General features: G+C 33.9%; 2 protein-coding genes across 2 annotated transcripts; one reads left to right on the top strand and one right to left on the bottom strand.

The window, feature by feature from the left end:
* The first annotated feature begins 4,892 nt into the window (after positions 1-4,892).
* LOC110731225 (CASP-like protein 2B1) lies at positions 4,893-8,534 on the top strand. The gene is made up of 4 exons (XM_021911067.1): positions 4,893-5,488; positions 5,756-6,000; positions 6,254-6,386; positions 8,020-8,534. The coding sequence occupies exons 2-4, from the start codon at positions 5,780-5,782 to the stop codon at positions 8,269-8,271; spliced, it is 606 nt and encodes a 201-aa protein (XP_021766759.1). The 5' UTR covers positions 4,893-5,488; positions 5,756-5,779; the 3' UTR covers positions 8,272-8,534.
* Positions 8,535-9,330: 796 nt separating this feature from the next.
* LOC110731224 lies at positions 9,331-12,502 on the bottom strand. The gene is made up of 5 exons (XM_021911066.1): positions 11,884-12,502; positions 10,937-11,155; positions 10,309-10,407; positions 9,939-10,043; positions 9,331-9,836 (listed from the first exon to the last, which is right to left on the bottom strand). The coding sequence occupies exons 1-5, from the start codon at positions 12,388-12,390 to the stop codon at positions 9,642-9,644; spliced, it is 1,125 nt and encodes a 374-aa protein (XP_021766758.1). The 5' UTR covers positions 12,391-12,502; the 3' UTR covers positions 9,331-9,641.
* Positions 12,503-16,899: the final 4,397 nt, after the last annotated feature.

Genomic DNA, 16,899 nt, shown 5'->3' with positions numbered 1-16,899 from the left:
AATTAAAAAGACCAGTTGCATAGTCCATACATGAAAAAGTACATTGGCAAGCTCCTACTCGTAGTTAGTTAGAGTTGGGACACAACTTTCCCATTCCCTGTCGTCCCTGCCGGTCTGCCCCATATAGTTATTTCCATTGTTATGTCCCTTTAAGACAATATCCGATCCTTTCATACAATATCAAGTACTCCGTATATGATATGATTTAATATTCTATGATATACAAAGTAATCAAATACAAGAAAATTCTTGTGTCAAAAAATAAATAAATAAATAACTAAATAAATACATGAAAGTTGTCACATGCACAAGGATTAACCACTTGAGTTATTCCTCACTCTCACAGAAGTCAAATTTAAAAGCTATAATACACAAAATTGGAATGCAATGTAGGAGGCGTCGGGACCCGGTGTCAAAAATTCACGAAAATCTACGGGATGCATCCATGGGTCATATAATCTTGTTTTTTGACCCATATACGACCATCAGTCGGCTACATAAAGGCCCCATGAAAGCTTATAGCCAATACAAGAGGCGTGTACGAAAACACCTAAATTGGATGCTTAAATACAAATTGAATGGGTCCACCCACCTAATTGGACTCCCAGAGGGTATTAGGGTCTATAGAAAGCTTCTCGGTAATTTTTGTTTTTAAGTAAAAAAAATAAGTCGAAAATTTGCAAAATTGAAGGCTATAATTCACGTTTTTGGGCAATTTTGAAGATTTCAGGACCCGATGTCAAAAAGTCTCGAGATACTAAGGGATACATCTTGGGGTTATATAATGTCCTTTAGAACCACATATGATCATTATATGCTGTCATAAATGTCCGTGGTAGCCTTGAGTTTATGAAATTGAAGCAAGTAGTAAACGGGTAAATTGAAAGTTTAAAGACATATCGGATAGTTTTACCCACCAAATGGACTCCCGAGGTGTATTAGGGTCAATAGGAAGCATCTCGACAATTTCTTTTTCCGAGTCCAAAAAAATAAAAAATTGTCCAAAAATTAAAGGCTATAATACACAATTTCAGGTTAATTTAGAGATTTTTTTTTCGAAAAATGAATTGAATGCGTGAGGTGACTTCTAGAGTCATATAAGGTGGATTGAAACCATAAGACACCTATAAAGATGTCTAAGTACCAAGAATGAGTTTCGTTTATCTATATATATAGCGAGTTTAGAGGTGTCAATTCGGATATCTAAATCAGGTTCAATAAGGTCTAATTGGCATCTATTTCAAAGACGAGACATGCTTAATTATTATTCCCTCATATATATGTCCCTTATTTTTGCCCCATTACATAAATTTGGGCCAAAATTTTAAAACTACCATGAATTGTAGTTAATCCATAAGTGACACTCGTAATATATCCGTGTGAAATCTTGTTGGAATTGTCACGTTGAATATTTTATTAGTATCAAATTTTTTTAAAAAAAAATTATAAAAATCTATTACAAACTACTAAAAGCAAAATTAAAAATAATGACACTTGGCAATGTATTATTACCTCTTTTTTTCCCTCCAAATCTACTTCCTTCCAAAAAGTTCATTGTTTAAGAAAAAGAAGGTTTGTATATAAGGGTCTGTTCTGATTTACTGAATTGGGCTGAACAGAAATGAACTAAACTTAAACGATGATTGGAATTGAACTAAACTAAATATTTTATGAAAGAAAGAAATCAAGAAATGAATTGAACTGAATTGATTGGAGCTATACTGAACTGAAAATAAACTGAAGAGAATAAGCCCTAATTTATGACATTTACTTTATATTCCATCTAAAGAAAACTTCCTAAAATATCAAATTGATTATTAAAATTATTTAATTATTTTGTTTATTTTCACTATTTTAGTACTATATATTTTATTTATATTTTTTAATACTTAACTTCAGGAGTCGATTTAATATATTTTGTTCCATACATTTATTTGTAAAATTGCTTTCAATATAACTATTTAACAGGCGTGCATTGCACATGACTTAATCTAGTGTAGATATATATGTTTGAAGACACGGCTTGAAGACCGTGAAATGTCAAATAGAGTAAAAACAAAATAAGGAATAGAGAGTGTGTTTATACAATTCAAAATTTAAGCTGAATTTTTTCAAAATTGAATCAGATCGATCATATTAATTTTGGACACCTCTAAATTGTACTACCTTCATTTTTTTTTAGTTGACACGTATTCCTTTTTAGGAAGTTTTTTTTAGTTGACACATTTCCTTTTGGGATAACTTTTTTACCTTGCATTTACAAGCTACCCTACTTGCTTTTTCATTCTCTCTCACTCTCTCTCCTCTCCGTAATATATGTGCCTAAATTAAACGCGTGAACTAAATAAAAACGGAGAAAGTATACAATAACATGCATTTCATTTTCAGTGATAAAATATGCCAACCTAGCTATACCCATAAATTCATAAAACAATAACCTTCCTCGAAGTTTGCTTCATACTTTTATCGATTAATTTCAAAGCTATGGTTTGTCTTTTTCATGAAGATTTTTGTTCTGCCCACTATGTCATGATACGCATAGTTATGTAAAGATAGCTTCGAATCCTATCATACGTTCATACTACGGTAGTGGAATTATCATCATGTATCATGCTTGTGCTTGGACACTTCAATAATCACTCTAGCATCTGATACACGAAATCATAACATTTTTTTTTAGAGATTTCAGGATACAATATTAAAAATACAAGTGAGGGCCTATTCCGATTGACTGGACTGAACTGAACTGAATTGAACTGAACTGAACTAAATTGAACTTATTAATTAGTGATTTTTAACTACGGATTAGTGATCTTTGACTACTTATTGATTATTTATTACTATACATATGTGTATATACAAATGTACATATTATTATTATTAATTATTGATGATTATTATTATTATTATTTATTGATTATTATTATTATTATTATTATTATTATTTTATTGTTATTATTATTATTATTATTATTATTTATTGATGATTATTATTATTATTTATTGATTATTATTATTATTATTATTATTTCAATTATTATTGTTATTATTATTATTTATTGATTATTATTATTATTATTATTATTATTATTATTATTTATTACTTATTGATTATTATTATTATTGTTAATATTATTATTATTATTATTGTTGTTGTTGTTGTTGTTGTCGTTGTAATAAGAGCTTAAAAGAATGAAATTTGGCTTTATATCATTAGCTATATCATTAGACGTAAATTAAGAGCTGAACTGAACTGAACTGAACTAAACTAAACTGAACTGAGTTGCACTGAACTGAACTGAACTGAACTGAACTGAATTTCAACGGAAGAGAACAGGCCCTGAGTGTGGGAGACGCATTGAAAAGTAAGGTTATAAAATTTTGCTTGAAATCATATACACTCACTATATTAATTGGATAATAGAGGTGTATGCTCAATGCCTAGTGCGCAAACGACGAACATCAAAATTAACTTAAAAGAAAATAAGACTACTTGTCTAACTACGTAGTATAATCAATGTAAACTCTAATGAACATAGCATTATCTTACTTATAAATTATTGATGTTAGTCTTCATATTCGTTGAAATTTGGCTTGATGTTCACAATGTACCCTTTGCATAAATCTCCATCGTCATATATGCACTCAATAATCGGTCAACTTAAGGCATGTGGTTCAAGCAAAAATAACGAATTTTTTAAATTTTTAAACCATAACTCATATAGTGCATTGTGCATAAACATATTTGCAAGAAAATTGGATTATTCAATTTTCAAGTTATAAAGAGTGGCCTCATAGCTCACAATTTCATACTTTATCATCATTAATTAGTTGATCCATGTTACTCTTGTTAATTAATTTATTTATTTAATTAGTAGGGTTACATAAAATGGATGTATATGCCTCCCTTCACTTTGATGTCGGATTATTGTGTTTGGTGAATGTTTGATCCAACGGTTTAATATTGATCATCTCAACACGTGTCCCCACCAAAACACTCATTCAACCACCAAATTTCCACTAGCTCTAGAAAGGTACAAAAACAAAAGTAATTATTTCAACCGCATTATAGTACAATCGAGTAATATACTCCGTAAGTAGTATAAGTGGTTCTTCACCACCTTCCCTTTCGGCTTTCAGTCAACACTCACACTTTCACTTCTCCAACTTGTTAGTTCAACGAATGATGTATTATGAAAGATCATAGATGATACAGGTAGAAATTGTACGACTATTAAAAGCTAGCATCTCATTTTAAGAGCAATATGGTAAATATATTAGATGCATCTACTAAAATGAATGAAGAGTTTAATATTGTTTGCTTCAAACTAGAATCAATAATTCCACTACACATGTAATAACCAAGTTGAACCTCATATATGGACATGTACCATGTAGTTGTTGTAGCATTAGATTAGGTGACCTATATTTGGTACAGAGTTTTATATTCAACTTATAACACGTATAAGCAATTTTTATGTTGGTATGCCTTGGTACGGTGCTACTCAAAACCTTTCCACAACACAAAACAGTTTTATGAAGGTGTATTCGAGGCATAGAGAACCTTGTTTTTTTTTTTTTTTTTTTTTTTTTTTTTTTTTTTTTTTTTTTTTTACCAATCATGTAATAGATACATTAAGAAAAATTATAACAAAGATATGTTATATCATCGCGTGGCTTACTTAGTTTAGGTCAGAGTATCTTAAATTTCGCACTGTCTTATTAAATCATCTATATCATATAATATTTTATTATAAGTCAGATATGTACTATTTAAACAGAATTAGATTAAACACAAGGTTAGACATTAACTAAGTTATATGATCAGTGCATTCGACTTTAAGCATTGTTTGTTAATTTAAAAGTAAAAGACAAAACCAATAACATAAAAAAATAATTCAAAAATTACCATATTGTTGTGGTTGGAAATCATTATAGCAAACCCCTTCAAAGACCCATCACAAATCACTATACTAGTTACCCCATTCAGTTAACACCTAGTAAAACTAAGAAACTTTACACCCCAAACAAATGAACACAAAAACAATGAAAATACAAAGAACCACTTGTCTTACTGCAAGACTTCATTAACTTGCTACGACTAGCTTATTATTTGTAGTAGAAGAAGTAATGGGCCTTCATAAATACTTGTTCCTACCAATTTTCTCTCTGAATGCACTTTCTTCTTGGGATGAGGAACTGTCCTTCTCCATAAGAAAGCTCCAACTCATTTGAGCCTTCTTTAATGCTCTGACTCCTCCTTCTACTTCAATTTAATGTCCTCATTTTTTTTTTAAGTTTTTCTTACTGTTTGAGTTTGTACTCCATTAATAAAAGATTGAATTTTAGCCTTCCATTGTTCAATCTAAACTGTGCTTAGTAATTTCTTCTAGGACACCTATTTCTTTTCTTGCTTTCACAATTGTTCATTTTGACCACTTGTCACTTCTTTAGGCCTTGCATCTGGTTTTCACCCCTAAAATAAAAAGTGAGTTTCATCTCTTTCATTTTTTTTTAATTGTACTATAGTTGTATTCAAGTTTTTACATATTTTGTGGTGAATATTGATTTGCAAATTTATTTTGATGGGTCCACAATAATTTGTTCATGTTTATTGTGACTATATATATTTGCATTTTAGTTCATTTTCTTGTTATCCATTTTGGGTTGATTGTGATTTGTGAATAAGAGAAAAGTTTGAAACTTTCTTCTTCTCTTGCTTTAAGTCTCTGACATAGTTGCTTTTAATTTGAAGATTGTTGTGAAAAAGAAGTTGAAGATGAATTTTGGAATTAGTCCTGGAAATGTGGCAGTTCACCATGGAAGTTGCACTGCAAAAGTGGCTGTTGAAAGGAGGATTAAAATAGCAGAATTGGTGTTAAGGGTTTTGATATTAGGGTTGGGTGTTGCTGCTGCTGCTCTTGTTGGCTTAGATAGTGAAGTTAAGGTCATCTTTGCCATCACTAAGAAGGCTTCTTTCACTGACATGAAGTCTCTTGTGTAAGATTTACCTACTTACTTACCCTAATTGAACCCGAGCCTCGGGTTCGATTCTACTTACATTTACTTGGGGTATTGGTACAATGTAGGTAGAATCGAACCCGAGGCCGATGCTCTACCATTGAGCTCCCACTTGATTCTTAAGGAATACTTGCTGAAATTAATTTATTTCTTACCCTTACAATGCTTTTGTGTATTTTCATGTTATATTTTTGTGTAAGTATTGATGTTGTAAGTGTAATTTGATAATCAGGTTCTTGGTGATAGCTAATGGGATAGTTGCTGCTTATTCACTGGTGCAAATAGTGAGGTGCGTTTTGGGAGTGATCAGAGGAAGTGTTCTCTTTAGCAAACCTCTAGCCTGGCTCATCTTCTCTGGTGATCAGGTATACTGATTTACTCATACTGTCTTATGCTTTACATAAGCTTATGTAATTGGTTATATTAGTAGAATTTAATGATAAATGATTTCTATTTGGGAAAAATAGTGACTTTAGGTTAAGAAACTGCTTGATTGTTGCAATTAGGATTGCAAAACTGACTATTGTAGTAGTTGTTTTTTAAATTGAGAAGTAACAGAGCGTTGATATATTAAGTGACAGATAATATTGAAGAAGTAATATAAGTCAAGTAGAAAGTATGTTTATGATCTTGTTAAATTAACAATGCTCAAGGTTAAGTAAATATTTTCTAATCTAAGGAACAAATATGATACAAAATTTGTGTGCTACTTATTAATTGGTATGATTTAGTGGGCCAGACATTAAGTTTCCTTAGGATTACTTCATAACCTATCTTGTCTAGCTTACTGGTCCCTTAGTTCCTCAAGTAATGCAAGCTCCATCACCATTAAAGAAGCATCATAAATTGTACTGACACCCACCGTTATGTACGATTTGAGGGTCCATTGATAAAATAGACTATAAATTTTGTACATTTTCTATAAAGGATTAGTGCAAGTTTGCTTAGTATAGTATTAGAGAGTTCATGTGCCACAAGTTATAATTTTGTTGACAATGGGTTTAAAAATAATTGATGGTTGGGCCCAACGATTTGAACCATTTATGTGCCAGTAGATCAATATGAATCTCTATGTTTGTTAGTGCCTTAGAAGTAAAGGTTGCACTTATAGACCACGCTTAGACATGCTGCTGGTGGGAAGCCTCAGGTGTTCTGTTATGGATCCTATTATCACATTGGCCATTCTGTAATAAATAGTAGATCTTCTTTGTTTAGGAAGAAGAGGATTTGTAACTATAGCATGAATGTGTGATAGTGGTTAAGCCTGAAAGATATCTAGAAAAACTGAATATACAAATGAACAAAAGAAGTGAACTATATTTGAAGGTCCTCATTGTGGCCTTCACTGTTTTTCTGCATGGTCTACCTCCATGTACATGTTTGTGTTTCATAAGAATTTCTAAAGATGGAGGACGGTTCTCCGTTTGTGTCATATAAAACAATTGGAGATTGGGTAACTAGGCTCTAAGTCCCCATACAAATTTCTTAGTGGAGTTTATTCGTCATGCCAATTGCCAAGTCGCTAAGTACCACATTGGGTATTGAGTTAATACTATTAACTCTTTGGTTCTGATGTCTTCTAAAAGGTGCTACATTAGTGATCATTGGGGCACATCTATGAATTAGTATGTTTGTCTAAAATATGAATTAGATAGATCAGGTTAAAATGATGTCAGAATCCAGGATCTTGCTACTAAATCCTGGAAAAGCGAAAAGCAAGTAAATTTCCTAGCAACTTTTTCCAGTAATGTGATTCACAATTACACAGTTATCTTGTAATCTTGATGTGATCTTGCTGTTTCATCTGCAATGTCACCATGACTGCCAGTAATGCAATGGGTGGCCCATGAATTTATTAACTTGATGAAGCATGAGCATTTGCATGAACTTAGATGTATGCTGGTGTAGTAAGTGTCCATATCCTGTGTTAGATATTCTCAAGTCTCAACAAGTATGATGCTTTTCACAGGCCAAGTAACACAACTTTTTTATATGCAGGTTATGGCGTATCTGACCCTTGCAGCAGTAGCAGCAGCTGTACAGTCATCTGTGATTGGAAAGTTTGGACAAGCAGAACTACAATGGATGAAGACATGTGGTTTCTATCCGAAGTTTTGTAATCAAATTGCAGAAGGATTAGCAAGTTCTGTGGTGGTTAGTCTTTGCACATTGATTCTCTCTGGCATCTCGGCTTTTAGCCTCTTTCGCTTATATGGAGGGAACAAAGGGAAGAGCAATACAAGATGGTAGGCGGTAGAATAGGAATGTGTATACATATATATATTATGGCTCGTTTCTGGTGTAGTTTTTATTAATGTAATGGTGACTCAAAAGCATTTTTCAATGCGGAAAATGTAATTCTCTCTAGTAGTTCTAAAATAATATAGGAATAGCTATGGTAAAGCTTAGTCTTATCTTGTGTAATTAAGTGTTTGCTCTTGATGGAAATATTGTTACGAGTTTCAAAGTAGGTTTTGTATTTAGCCATTACGTGCAATCATTTTTCACTTGAATCTTGGTGCTTATGCTCTCCATGCTTTCATGTTTTCTATCTACTCTCTTCTCCCTTAAAAATGCACCATCTTCAACATTTCAATTAAGATTTTTATAGCAATTTATCCTAAAAATTTCACTTTATTAGAGCTAAATCTCAAATCTTTTTTGCAAGACTAGATGAAATTAGTGGTAGTAGGCCTCGTAGCTCGTTAGTAGGCCGGAAGGGTCTTATCTTGTCGATTGCAACTTAAGAACCAAGACCCTCGGTAAGGAAGGTTTTGGAATTTACAGTACCAAAGAGCGGGACATTTAGTTATCCTTGCTTCCCTTGATCCCGCAGCAAATCACATGGTCAACCAAATCACCTGTAGGCTCTAGTATACGAGTGTAGCAGCTTACAAAGATAGAAATACAGACACACTGGCTTCTCTTAAAGAAAACATAAAATTGTAGGCGCTTTGTTCTTAATAATCCATGTAATATTTTCTTTCAATATTTGTTTCACTTTCTTTTTCGTTATAACCTTGCAATTTATTTTACGAAGATTACCCTGTCGTCTAAAATTTCTGCTGTTGGGCATTTCATGCAGAATCATGCACACTTGCAAAAGCACTGCTAATTTATCAACATCATAGACATCCAGGGCTGGAAGCATTGGTTTGTTGCCTCCGTAAATAAGATCAAAGAGGGCATACTTGCCTTAACTCATTTTTCAACAAACCGAAGCAATTTCAATGTAATCTATCTTCCCCTTAGATATTGCCATATTGGTTGTAATTTGAAGCAGAGTTTCTGTTTATCACTTTATCCACCTTTTTATTAACAGTAAACTTATAGTCTCTTTAAATGTTGGGAGGCCTTGAGGCGACAGTTACACCATCTTGCATCTGGAATTTGGGTGGTTCCTAGTGTACTTACCGTCCTCTCCAATATCTTGAAGATGCATAATAGACTACAATCAGACAATTACATAGAGGATAGTTGTCCAAGCCCTCAACTTCAGACAAAATTATTCAACACTTAAAACTGATCAACAGCAAATAATAATTATTAAAAAAAAAAAAAAAAAAAAAAAAAAAAAAAAAAAAAAAAAAACAGAATTGATAGGAGGTTACACATATGATTCAGATAGCTTGATTGTCCATTCTCTTTCCGTATCTGTATCTATTTTCATCGGACCTGCGAAAATTTGCACGAGTTGTGTTGTTTCCAGGTCTCAAACCTCTATAATGATCAGAACTTCTTGACAGTTTATTAGCTTCCTGATTTACTTCATAAGCCTCCTCTTCAATATAATCACACCTTATCACCCCAAACTCCTATAGTATCAACATTGAAAAGTATAAATGTTTCCAATTAGAAACAAAACATTTACAATACACCTTGAAGAATTGACCCTAACGTAAAGGTAGGATACATACCTTTGATTTCATCTTCGAATAGCAGGGTGTCAAGCAAGGGTTTACATCCCTCAGCAGCATGTCAACTGGACTGTCAGGAGTTGTTGGATCATCGTCGCTGAAATCCTGTAATAATTGTTTTGCTATAGCACTTAGACAACAAGGCATATTCCCAAAGAGGAGGATCCAAATTTAAAGTTGTATTGTATCTCACAATTTAAGGTGCATTAGTAAGCTGATAAATCTCAAGGTTAACCTTAAAAGCTTGACCCAAGACAATTGCAAGCATTTGGAATGACAGTCACCTGACTCCAGTCTATCTATCTATGTATAGAGGTTCGATCATAAATAAATACTTTATGTAGTTTGATTGTGAAATATTTTTACATACCAGGGAATTAGCAGCCTCTTCTTGATCATATATTGGTGTCCTTGGTGAGCTAAAATTACCATCAACGCATGAATTGCTTGTATACTTCACTGCCTTCACCTGTATTCACAACAATATCTACTGATCACAATGTGGTATGAAAATATGAAGACAGTAACAAAGCAGTCAAAGATTATTTAAAATATTTAGTTATATAGTCATATATTCACTCTTGTAGTTGTATACCTCTTTCTGAGTTGCATACTTCCAAAATATAGGATACAAAGTTATAAAAGCTCACTAATCAGAATGTTTGGTTATGAACAAGTTATTATGCATAAGCCAAAAGGCAGACTATCCACTCCCATTGAATTTCATACTAAGCCCTTGGGATCTAAAGAACGAGTTATGTGATGCTAAAAGATAGAATCCAATGTGCAACAACTCCCCTCAATTGAAACACTTAATATCCAATTTGCAACAGTTGCAAGTGTCATAGTAACATCCATTAAACTTAAAATATAAAAGCAACCTTAAACAGTATTGGTTAGGATTTAGGAACCATTGAAGCAATGAACACTAAAAACCGAAAGCATTTTTCTATAAAAACGGTTAGGAATCATTGAAGCAATGAGTGTCGAAATGATACCTCTGCAAGGTCTTCTGAAAGGCATTGTAACTGACCCGTGAGGGAAGAAATCTGCCTCTGAAGAGTAGGAATGACTTGCTTAGCTTGCTTGAGTTCAGAGCCTTGTTTCTCTAAAAGCTCTTCAAGTTGAGAATTCATTTCTTCAGGAAACAAGATGGCACTTTTCAGCGCCTTTATTTCTTCCCTTTGTTTCAAGCACAAATTCTTCAACTTCTCTACCTATTATAGTTGAGGCAAAACAAATAAAATGAACACCATGTACTCAACTTCATCATTGTGCAAACTAAACATATCAATATATAGATCAAGTACAATAATGAAGTGATTGTAATTCATTCCGTTCAAATTTGACATTATACAGATCCAAAATTCAAATGCTTATTAACTACATTAATAATAGATTAATAACAGATTAACACTAACTAACTTAGTTGAATAAAGCTTTGAGACATGGAATCAAATCTCATTAAAACCACCACCCTTTGTGGCTCACTTTACACTAAAATTAACATGCACATAGTCAGTCAAGCCAAAAGCAAAGAATTTTTTTTAAAAAAGTAAACTTTACATGGTATCCATCTCTTTCAAGCTTTTCTCTACCCAAAAAAAAGGCAAAATTATCAATAACATGGAATCAGCTTATATTTCATCCAAACTTTTATCAGCAAACTTATTCTAAAAATTCAAACGCTTAATAAAACACATTTACAACAAATTAATACTCGTAATAGACTAATTCGGCTTAGTTGGTTAAAGTCTGAAAGGAGGTCGTAGTTAGTAACCGAGACATGGAATCAAATCTCGTTTAAATCACTATCCTTTAGAATCAAATCTCGTTTAAATCACTACCCTTTAGAATCAAATCTCGTTTAAATCACTACCCTTTATCACTATCTATAAACTAAAACCAACAAGCATATAATTAAAAAAGAGGAAGTGAAAATTACTTCAAGATTGCGTTCTTGGAGCAAAGATTTGAGGTCAGAAATCTGAGCTTCCTGATCTTTATTTAAGGTGAGAAGCTCCCTCTCACTCCTGAGCACCATTGCTAGTGTTCTGGTATTCGTCTTCACTTCCGTCAATGCTTTCACCTTCTTATCGCTCGAATTCGACCCTTTACCAAATAATTTCTTAGGAAGTGCGCTCAAGTTTGAGCCTTTCCGAGCTGATTTCTTCAAATCCTCTGCTATAAAATCAGCTGGAATAATCAGCGGTAATGGGCGATCGCCATTGCTCTTGGTTTTGGAGCTTGAAACTGTTCTCTTCTCCATGAATTTCTTGACCATAGTAGTGAAATTATGGTCGGGTTTGGTGGAATTAAGCTTGGTAATTGCATTGTTTTTGGGGAGGAATGATTTAGGGTTTGGATTGAATTCAGCAGAAGATGATGGTGAAGTTTGGGAATCGAATGAAGAGTAACGAGAAGCAGCTTTTCTATATCCAGAGGATGACATTTGAATATTAGATTGAAGTGAGATAATCAAATTGAATTTGAAATTGAATTGTGGAAAACAACAAACAAGAAAGATAAATAGGGAAATTGGTAGTCTTTTTGACAAGTAGCAGTTTGTTGTCGGGTGGAATTCAAATTGTTGATAGCGCGGGATAATCGATGAGTCGCTATTTGTTTTGTTGCTACTGTATCAGTGTATCTCTATCACTCTTTCTGATAACTGCTACGTTAAGCATCCACCGTTTTCGTAATTGTTGGTCCGTTTAGATTGGGCCTGTCAAGCATTGCATTTTACATGCCCATTAACTATCATTTCAGCTGCCCCTTGAACCAACAATTGCAATGTTTCATACATCTTTCCCAGTTCCTTGATTACTCAAATTCAATTATTAACCAACCCATCTGAATTCGAAAAAATAGTGACCCAAACCCGACCTGAAACCAACCCTAAACCCGAGTTGACCCGAGTATATGAGACTCGAACCCGAATATGAATTGACCTGGAGATGGCCCGACCCAAATGTAACCCGTAAATTATTTACCTAAACCGAACCCGACTTGAACCGAACTTGACCCAAACCCATTTTAACCCGTCAAAATCCGAATTTAACCCGACTTGTTATTAACCTGACCAAAATTCAACCCAACCCGACCCGTTCCTAACCCGACCTGAATTTAACCCAACCTGTTACAAACCCGACCCGAAATCAACCTGACTTGTTATTGACCTGACCCAAATTAAACTCGAATTGTTATTGACCCAACCTGAATTTTACCAGAACTGTTACTTACCCGACCCAAAAATTCAACCCGGTCTGTTACTAACGCGACTCGAAATTAAAACGACTTGTTATTGACCTGACCTAAATTCAACCCAAATTATTCCTGACCTGATTTCAAATCACCTTAAATGCAATTTAGACCACCTTATTATTGTTGATCAAAGCATTTTGTCTAGGGATATCAAGTCGGTCCGGCCAACAAAAGAAAGGAGCATCATCCTCAAATTTAAGAGTTAAATATAGTATATATTTTTTGTATGGTCAAAAGAGATAATAATCTTCCTAAATTATAGACTATAGTTCCCTAGTATATTGCTATATATATTATAGTCAAATGAAATAATTAGCTTGATAAAAATGATAATTATCTATTTATACTTAAATGAACCCGAATATGACCTGACTTGGAAATGACCCGATCTGATTGTAACGTACAAATAATAGACTTCAACATAACCCGACTTGAATCCGAGAATGACCCGACTTGGAAATGACTCAACCTGATTATAACCCACAAATTTTTTACTTGAACCGAACTTGACTTGAACCCGAGAATGACCTGACTTGAAAATGACCCAACCTGATTATAATCTGCAAATTATTGACTTGGACCGAACCCGACTCAAACCCGAGAATGACCCGACCTGATTCTAAACTGCAAATTATTGACTTGAATCGAACCAGACTCGAACCTGAGAATAACCCTAACCCGTGAAAACTCGAATTAAACCCGGCCTATTGTTCACCCGACCCGAATGTAACCCGACCTGTTATTAACACGACCTAAACCCGACCAAAACCCGATAAGAAGTATGACTCGACTCAAGCATGACCAAACCAAAACCCGACCAGAATAGGTTATGGATTTAATCTGAATTGACCCGACTCGAGTTGACCAGACCCACTCTAACCGACTCAAACCCGACCTGTTTACGCGAATTGACAACTCTACCCGAAACCTCCAAAATTTCTCAAAAAGCCTAGATATTAGCCTTCAATTTTGGTTTTTTTTTTAATATATATTTTTTTAATTTTTTTCACCCGGAAATAAAAATTACCGAAATGTTGACCATGGTCCCTAATATCCTCCGGGAGTCCAATTGGGTGGGTGGAACCATCCAATTTGCCTTTAAATAACTAATTTACCGGTTTTATAACTTGTACCGATTTCATTAATTCAAGCCTACCACGAACATTTATGACAACAAATAATGATCATATATGGTTCCAAACGGCATTATATGACCCCGAGATGTATCCCATAGAATTTCAAGAATTTTCGACACCAGGCCCAAAAACTTCCAAAATTTTCTCAAAAAGCGTGGATATTAGCCTTAAACTTTGGAATTTTTTGACTTTTTTTCGCCCGGAAATAAAAATTGTCGAAATGTTTACCATAGTTCCTATTATCCTCCGGGCGTCCAATTGGGTGGGTGGAACTATCCAATTTGCCTTTAAACAACCAATTTATCGATTTACAACTTGCACCAATTTCATTAAATCATGCCTACCACGAACATTTATAACAACAAATAAAGATCATATATGGTTTGCAATGACATTTATATGACCCCGAGATGTATCCCCTAAAATTTCAAAAAATTTCGACACCGGGCCATGAAACCTCTAAAATTTCTCAAAAAACGTGGATATTAGCCTTCAATTTTGAAAATTTTGACTTTTTTTCGCCCGGAAATAAAAATTACTGAAATGTTTACATGGTCCCTAATAACGTCCGGGAGTCCCATTGGGTGGGTGGAACCATCCAATTTGCCTTTAAACGGCTAATTTATCGGTTTACAATTTGAATCGATTTCATTAACTCAAGCCTACCATGAACATTTATGACAACAAATAATGATCGTATATGGTTCCAAACGGTATTACATGTCACAGAAATGTATCCTCTAGAATTTGAAAACTTTTCGACTCCGGATCTCGAAACTTCCAAAATTTCTCAAAAAGAGTGGATATTTACTTTCAATTTTGGAATTTTTTGACATTTTTTTCTCCCATAAATAAAAATTGGCGAAATGTTTACCATGATCCCTAATATCCTCCAGGAGTACAATTGGGTTGGTGGAACCATCCTATTTGCCTTTAAACGACCAATTTACCGATTTTTAACTTGCACGTATTTCATTAACTCTAGTCTACTACGAACATTTAAAACAACATATAATGATCATATATGGTTCCAAACGACATTATATGACCCCGAGATGTATCCCTTAAAATATCAAGATTTTTCTATACGGGCCCCGAAACCTTCGAAATTTCTCAAAAAGCGTGGATAGCCTTCAATTTTGGAATTTTTGGACTTTTTTCGCCCGAAAATAAAAATTGCCGAAATATTTACCATGGTCTCTAATACCCACCGGAGGTCCAATTGGGTGAGTGAAACCATCCAATTGCCATTAAACGGCCAATTTACCGGTTTACAACTTGAACCGATTTCATTAACTCAAGCCTACCAAGAACATCTATGACAACATATAATAATCATATATGGTTCCAAACGGCATTATATGACCCCCAGATGTATTCCTTAAAATCTCAAGACTTTGATACACCGGTCCCCTAAACCTCCAAAATTTCTCAAAAAGCATGATATTAGCCTTCAATTTTGGAAATTTTTGACTTTTTTTCGGCTCGAAAATGAAAATTGATGATATGTTTACAAGGTCCTTAATACCCTCTGATAGTCCAATTGGGTGGATGGAATCATCCAATTTGCCTCTAAACGGTCAATTTATTGGTTTAAAACTTGCATAGATTTCATAAACTCGAGCCTACCACGAACATTTATGACAACAAATAATGGTCATATATGGTTCCAAACGACATTATATGACCCCGAGATGTATTCCCTAGAATATCAAGGTTTTTTCGTTACCGGGTCCGAAACCTCTAAAATTTATCAAAAAGCGTGGATATTAGTCTTTATTTTTGGAATTTTTAGACTTCTTTCGTTCGAAAATAATAATTGCCGATATGTTTACTATGGTCACTAATACCCTTTGGGAGTCCAATTGGGTGGGTGGAACCATCCAATTTGCCTTTAAACGACATATTTACCGGTTTATAACTTGCACTGATTTCATTAAATCAAGCCTACCACGAACATTTATGACAACAAATAATGATCAAATATGGTTCCAAATAGCATTATATGATCCCGAGATGTATCCCCTAGAATTTCAAGACAATTCGACACCGGACCCTGAATTCTCCAAAATTTCTCAAAAAGCGTGGATATTAGCCTTCAATTTTGAAAATTTTGACTTTTTTTTCGCCCGAAAATAAAAATTGCCGAAATGTTTACCATGAACCCTAATAATTTCCTAGAGTCCAATTGGGTGGGTGGAACCATCTAATTTGCCTTTAAACAACCAATTTACCAGTTTACAACTTGTACCGATTTCATTAACTCAAGCCTACTATGAACATTTATGACAACAAATAATGATCATATATGGTTCCAAATGGCATTGTATGACCCCAAGATGTATCCCCTAGAATTTTAAGACTTTTCGACACCGGGACCCGAATTCTCCAAAATTTCTCAAAAAACGTGGATATTAGCTTTTAATTTTGGAATTTTTTGACTTTTTTTCGCCCGGAAATAAAAATTGCTGAAATGTTTACCATGGTCCATAATACACTCCGGGATTCCAATTGGGTGCGTGGAACCATCCAATTTGCTTTTAAACGACCAATTTACCGGT

Source organism: Chenopodium quinoa, unplaced genomic scaffold (genome assembly GCF_001683475.1).
Source record: "Chenopodium quinoa cultivar QQ74 unplaced genomic scaffold, ASM168347v1, whole genome shotgun sequence".
NCBI classification, from domain to species: Eukaryota; Viridiplantae; Streptophyta; class Magnoliopsida; order Caryophyllales; family Amaranthaceae; genus Chenopodium; species Chenopodium quinoa.
The sequence above is the reverse complement of the archived record's forward strand: the minus strand, read 5'-3'. Positions and strand labels throughout refer to the sequence as shown.

Excerpts from the sequence above, each read along its gene's own strand:
- LOC110731225 (XM_021911067.1), top strand. The coding sequence starts at position 5,780 with ATGAATTTTGGAATTAGTCCTGGAAATGTGGCAGTTCACCATGGAAGT. Across the intron at positions 6,001-6,253 it reads ACTGACATGAAGTCTCTTGT|GTTCTTGGTGATAGCTAATG; the intron begins GTAAGATTTACC and ends TTTGATAATCAG. Across the intron at positions 6,387-8,019 it reads TCATCTTCTCTGGTGATCAG|GTTATGGCGTATCTGACCCT; the intron begins GTATACTGATTT and ends TTTTATATGCAG.
- LOC110731224 (XM_021911066.1), bottom strand. The coding sequence starts at position 12,390 with ATGTCATCCTCTGGATATAGAAAAGCTGCTTCTCGTTACTCTTCATTC. Across the intron at positions 10,408-10,936 it reads TTTCAGAAGACCTTGCAGAG|GTGAAGGCAGTGAAGTATAC; the intron begins GTATCATTTCGA and ends TTGTGAATACAG. Across the intron at positions 10,044-10,308 it reads AAGAGGCTGCTAATTCCCTG|GATTTCAGCGACGATGATCC; the intron begins GTATGTAAAAAT and ends CAATTATTACAG.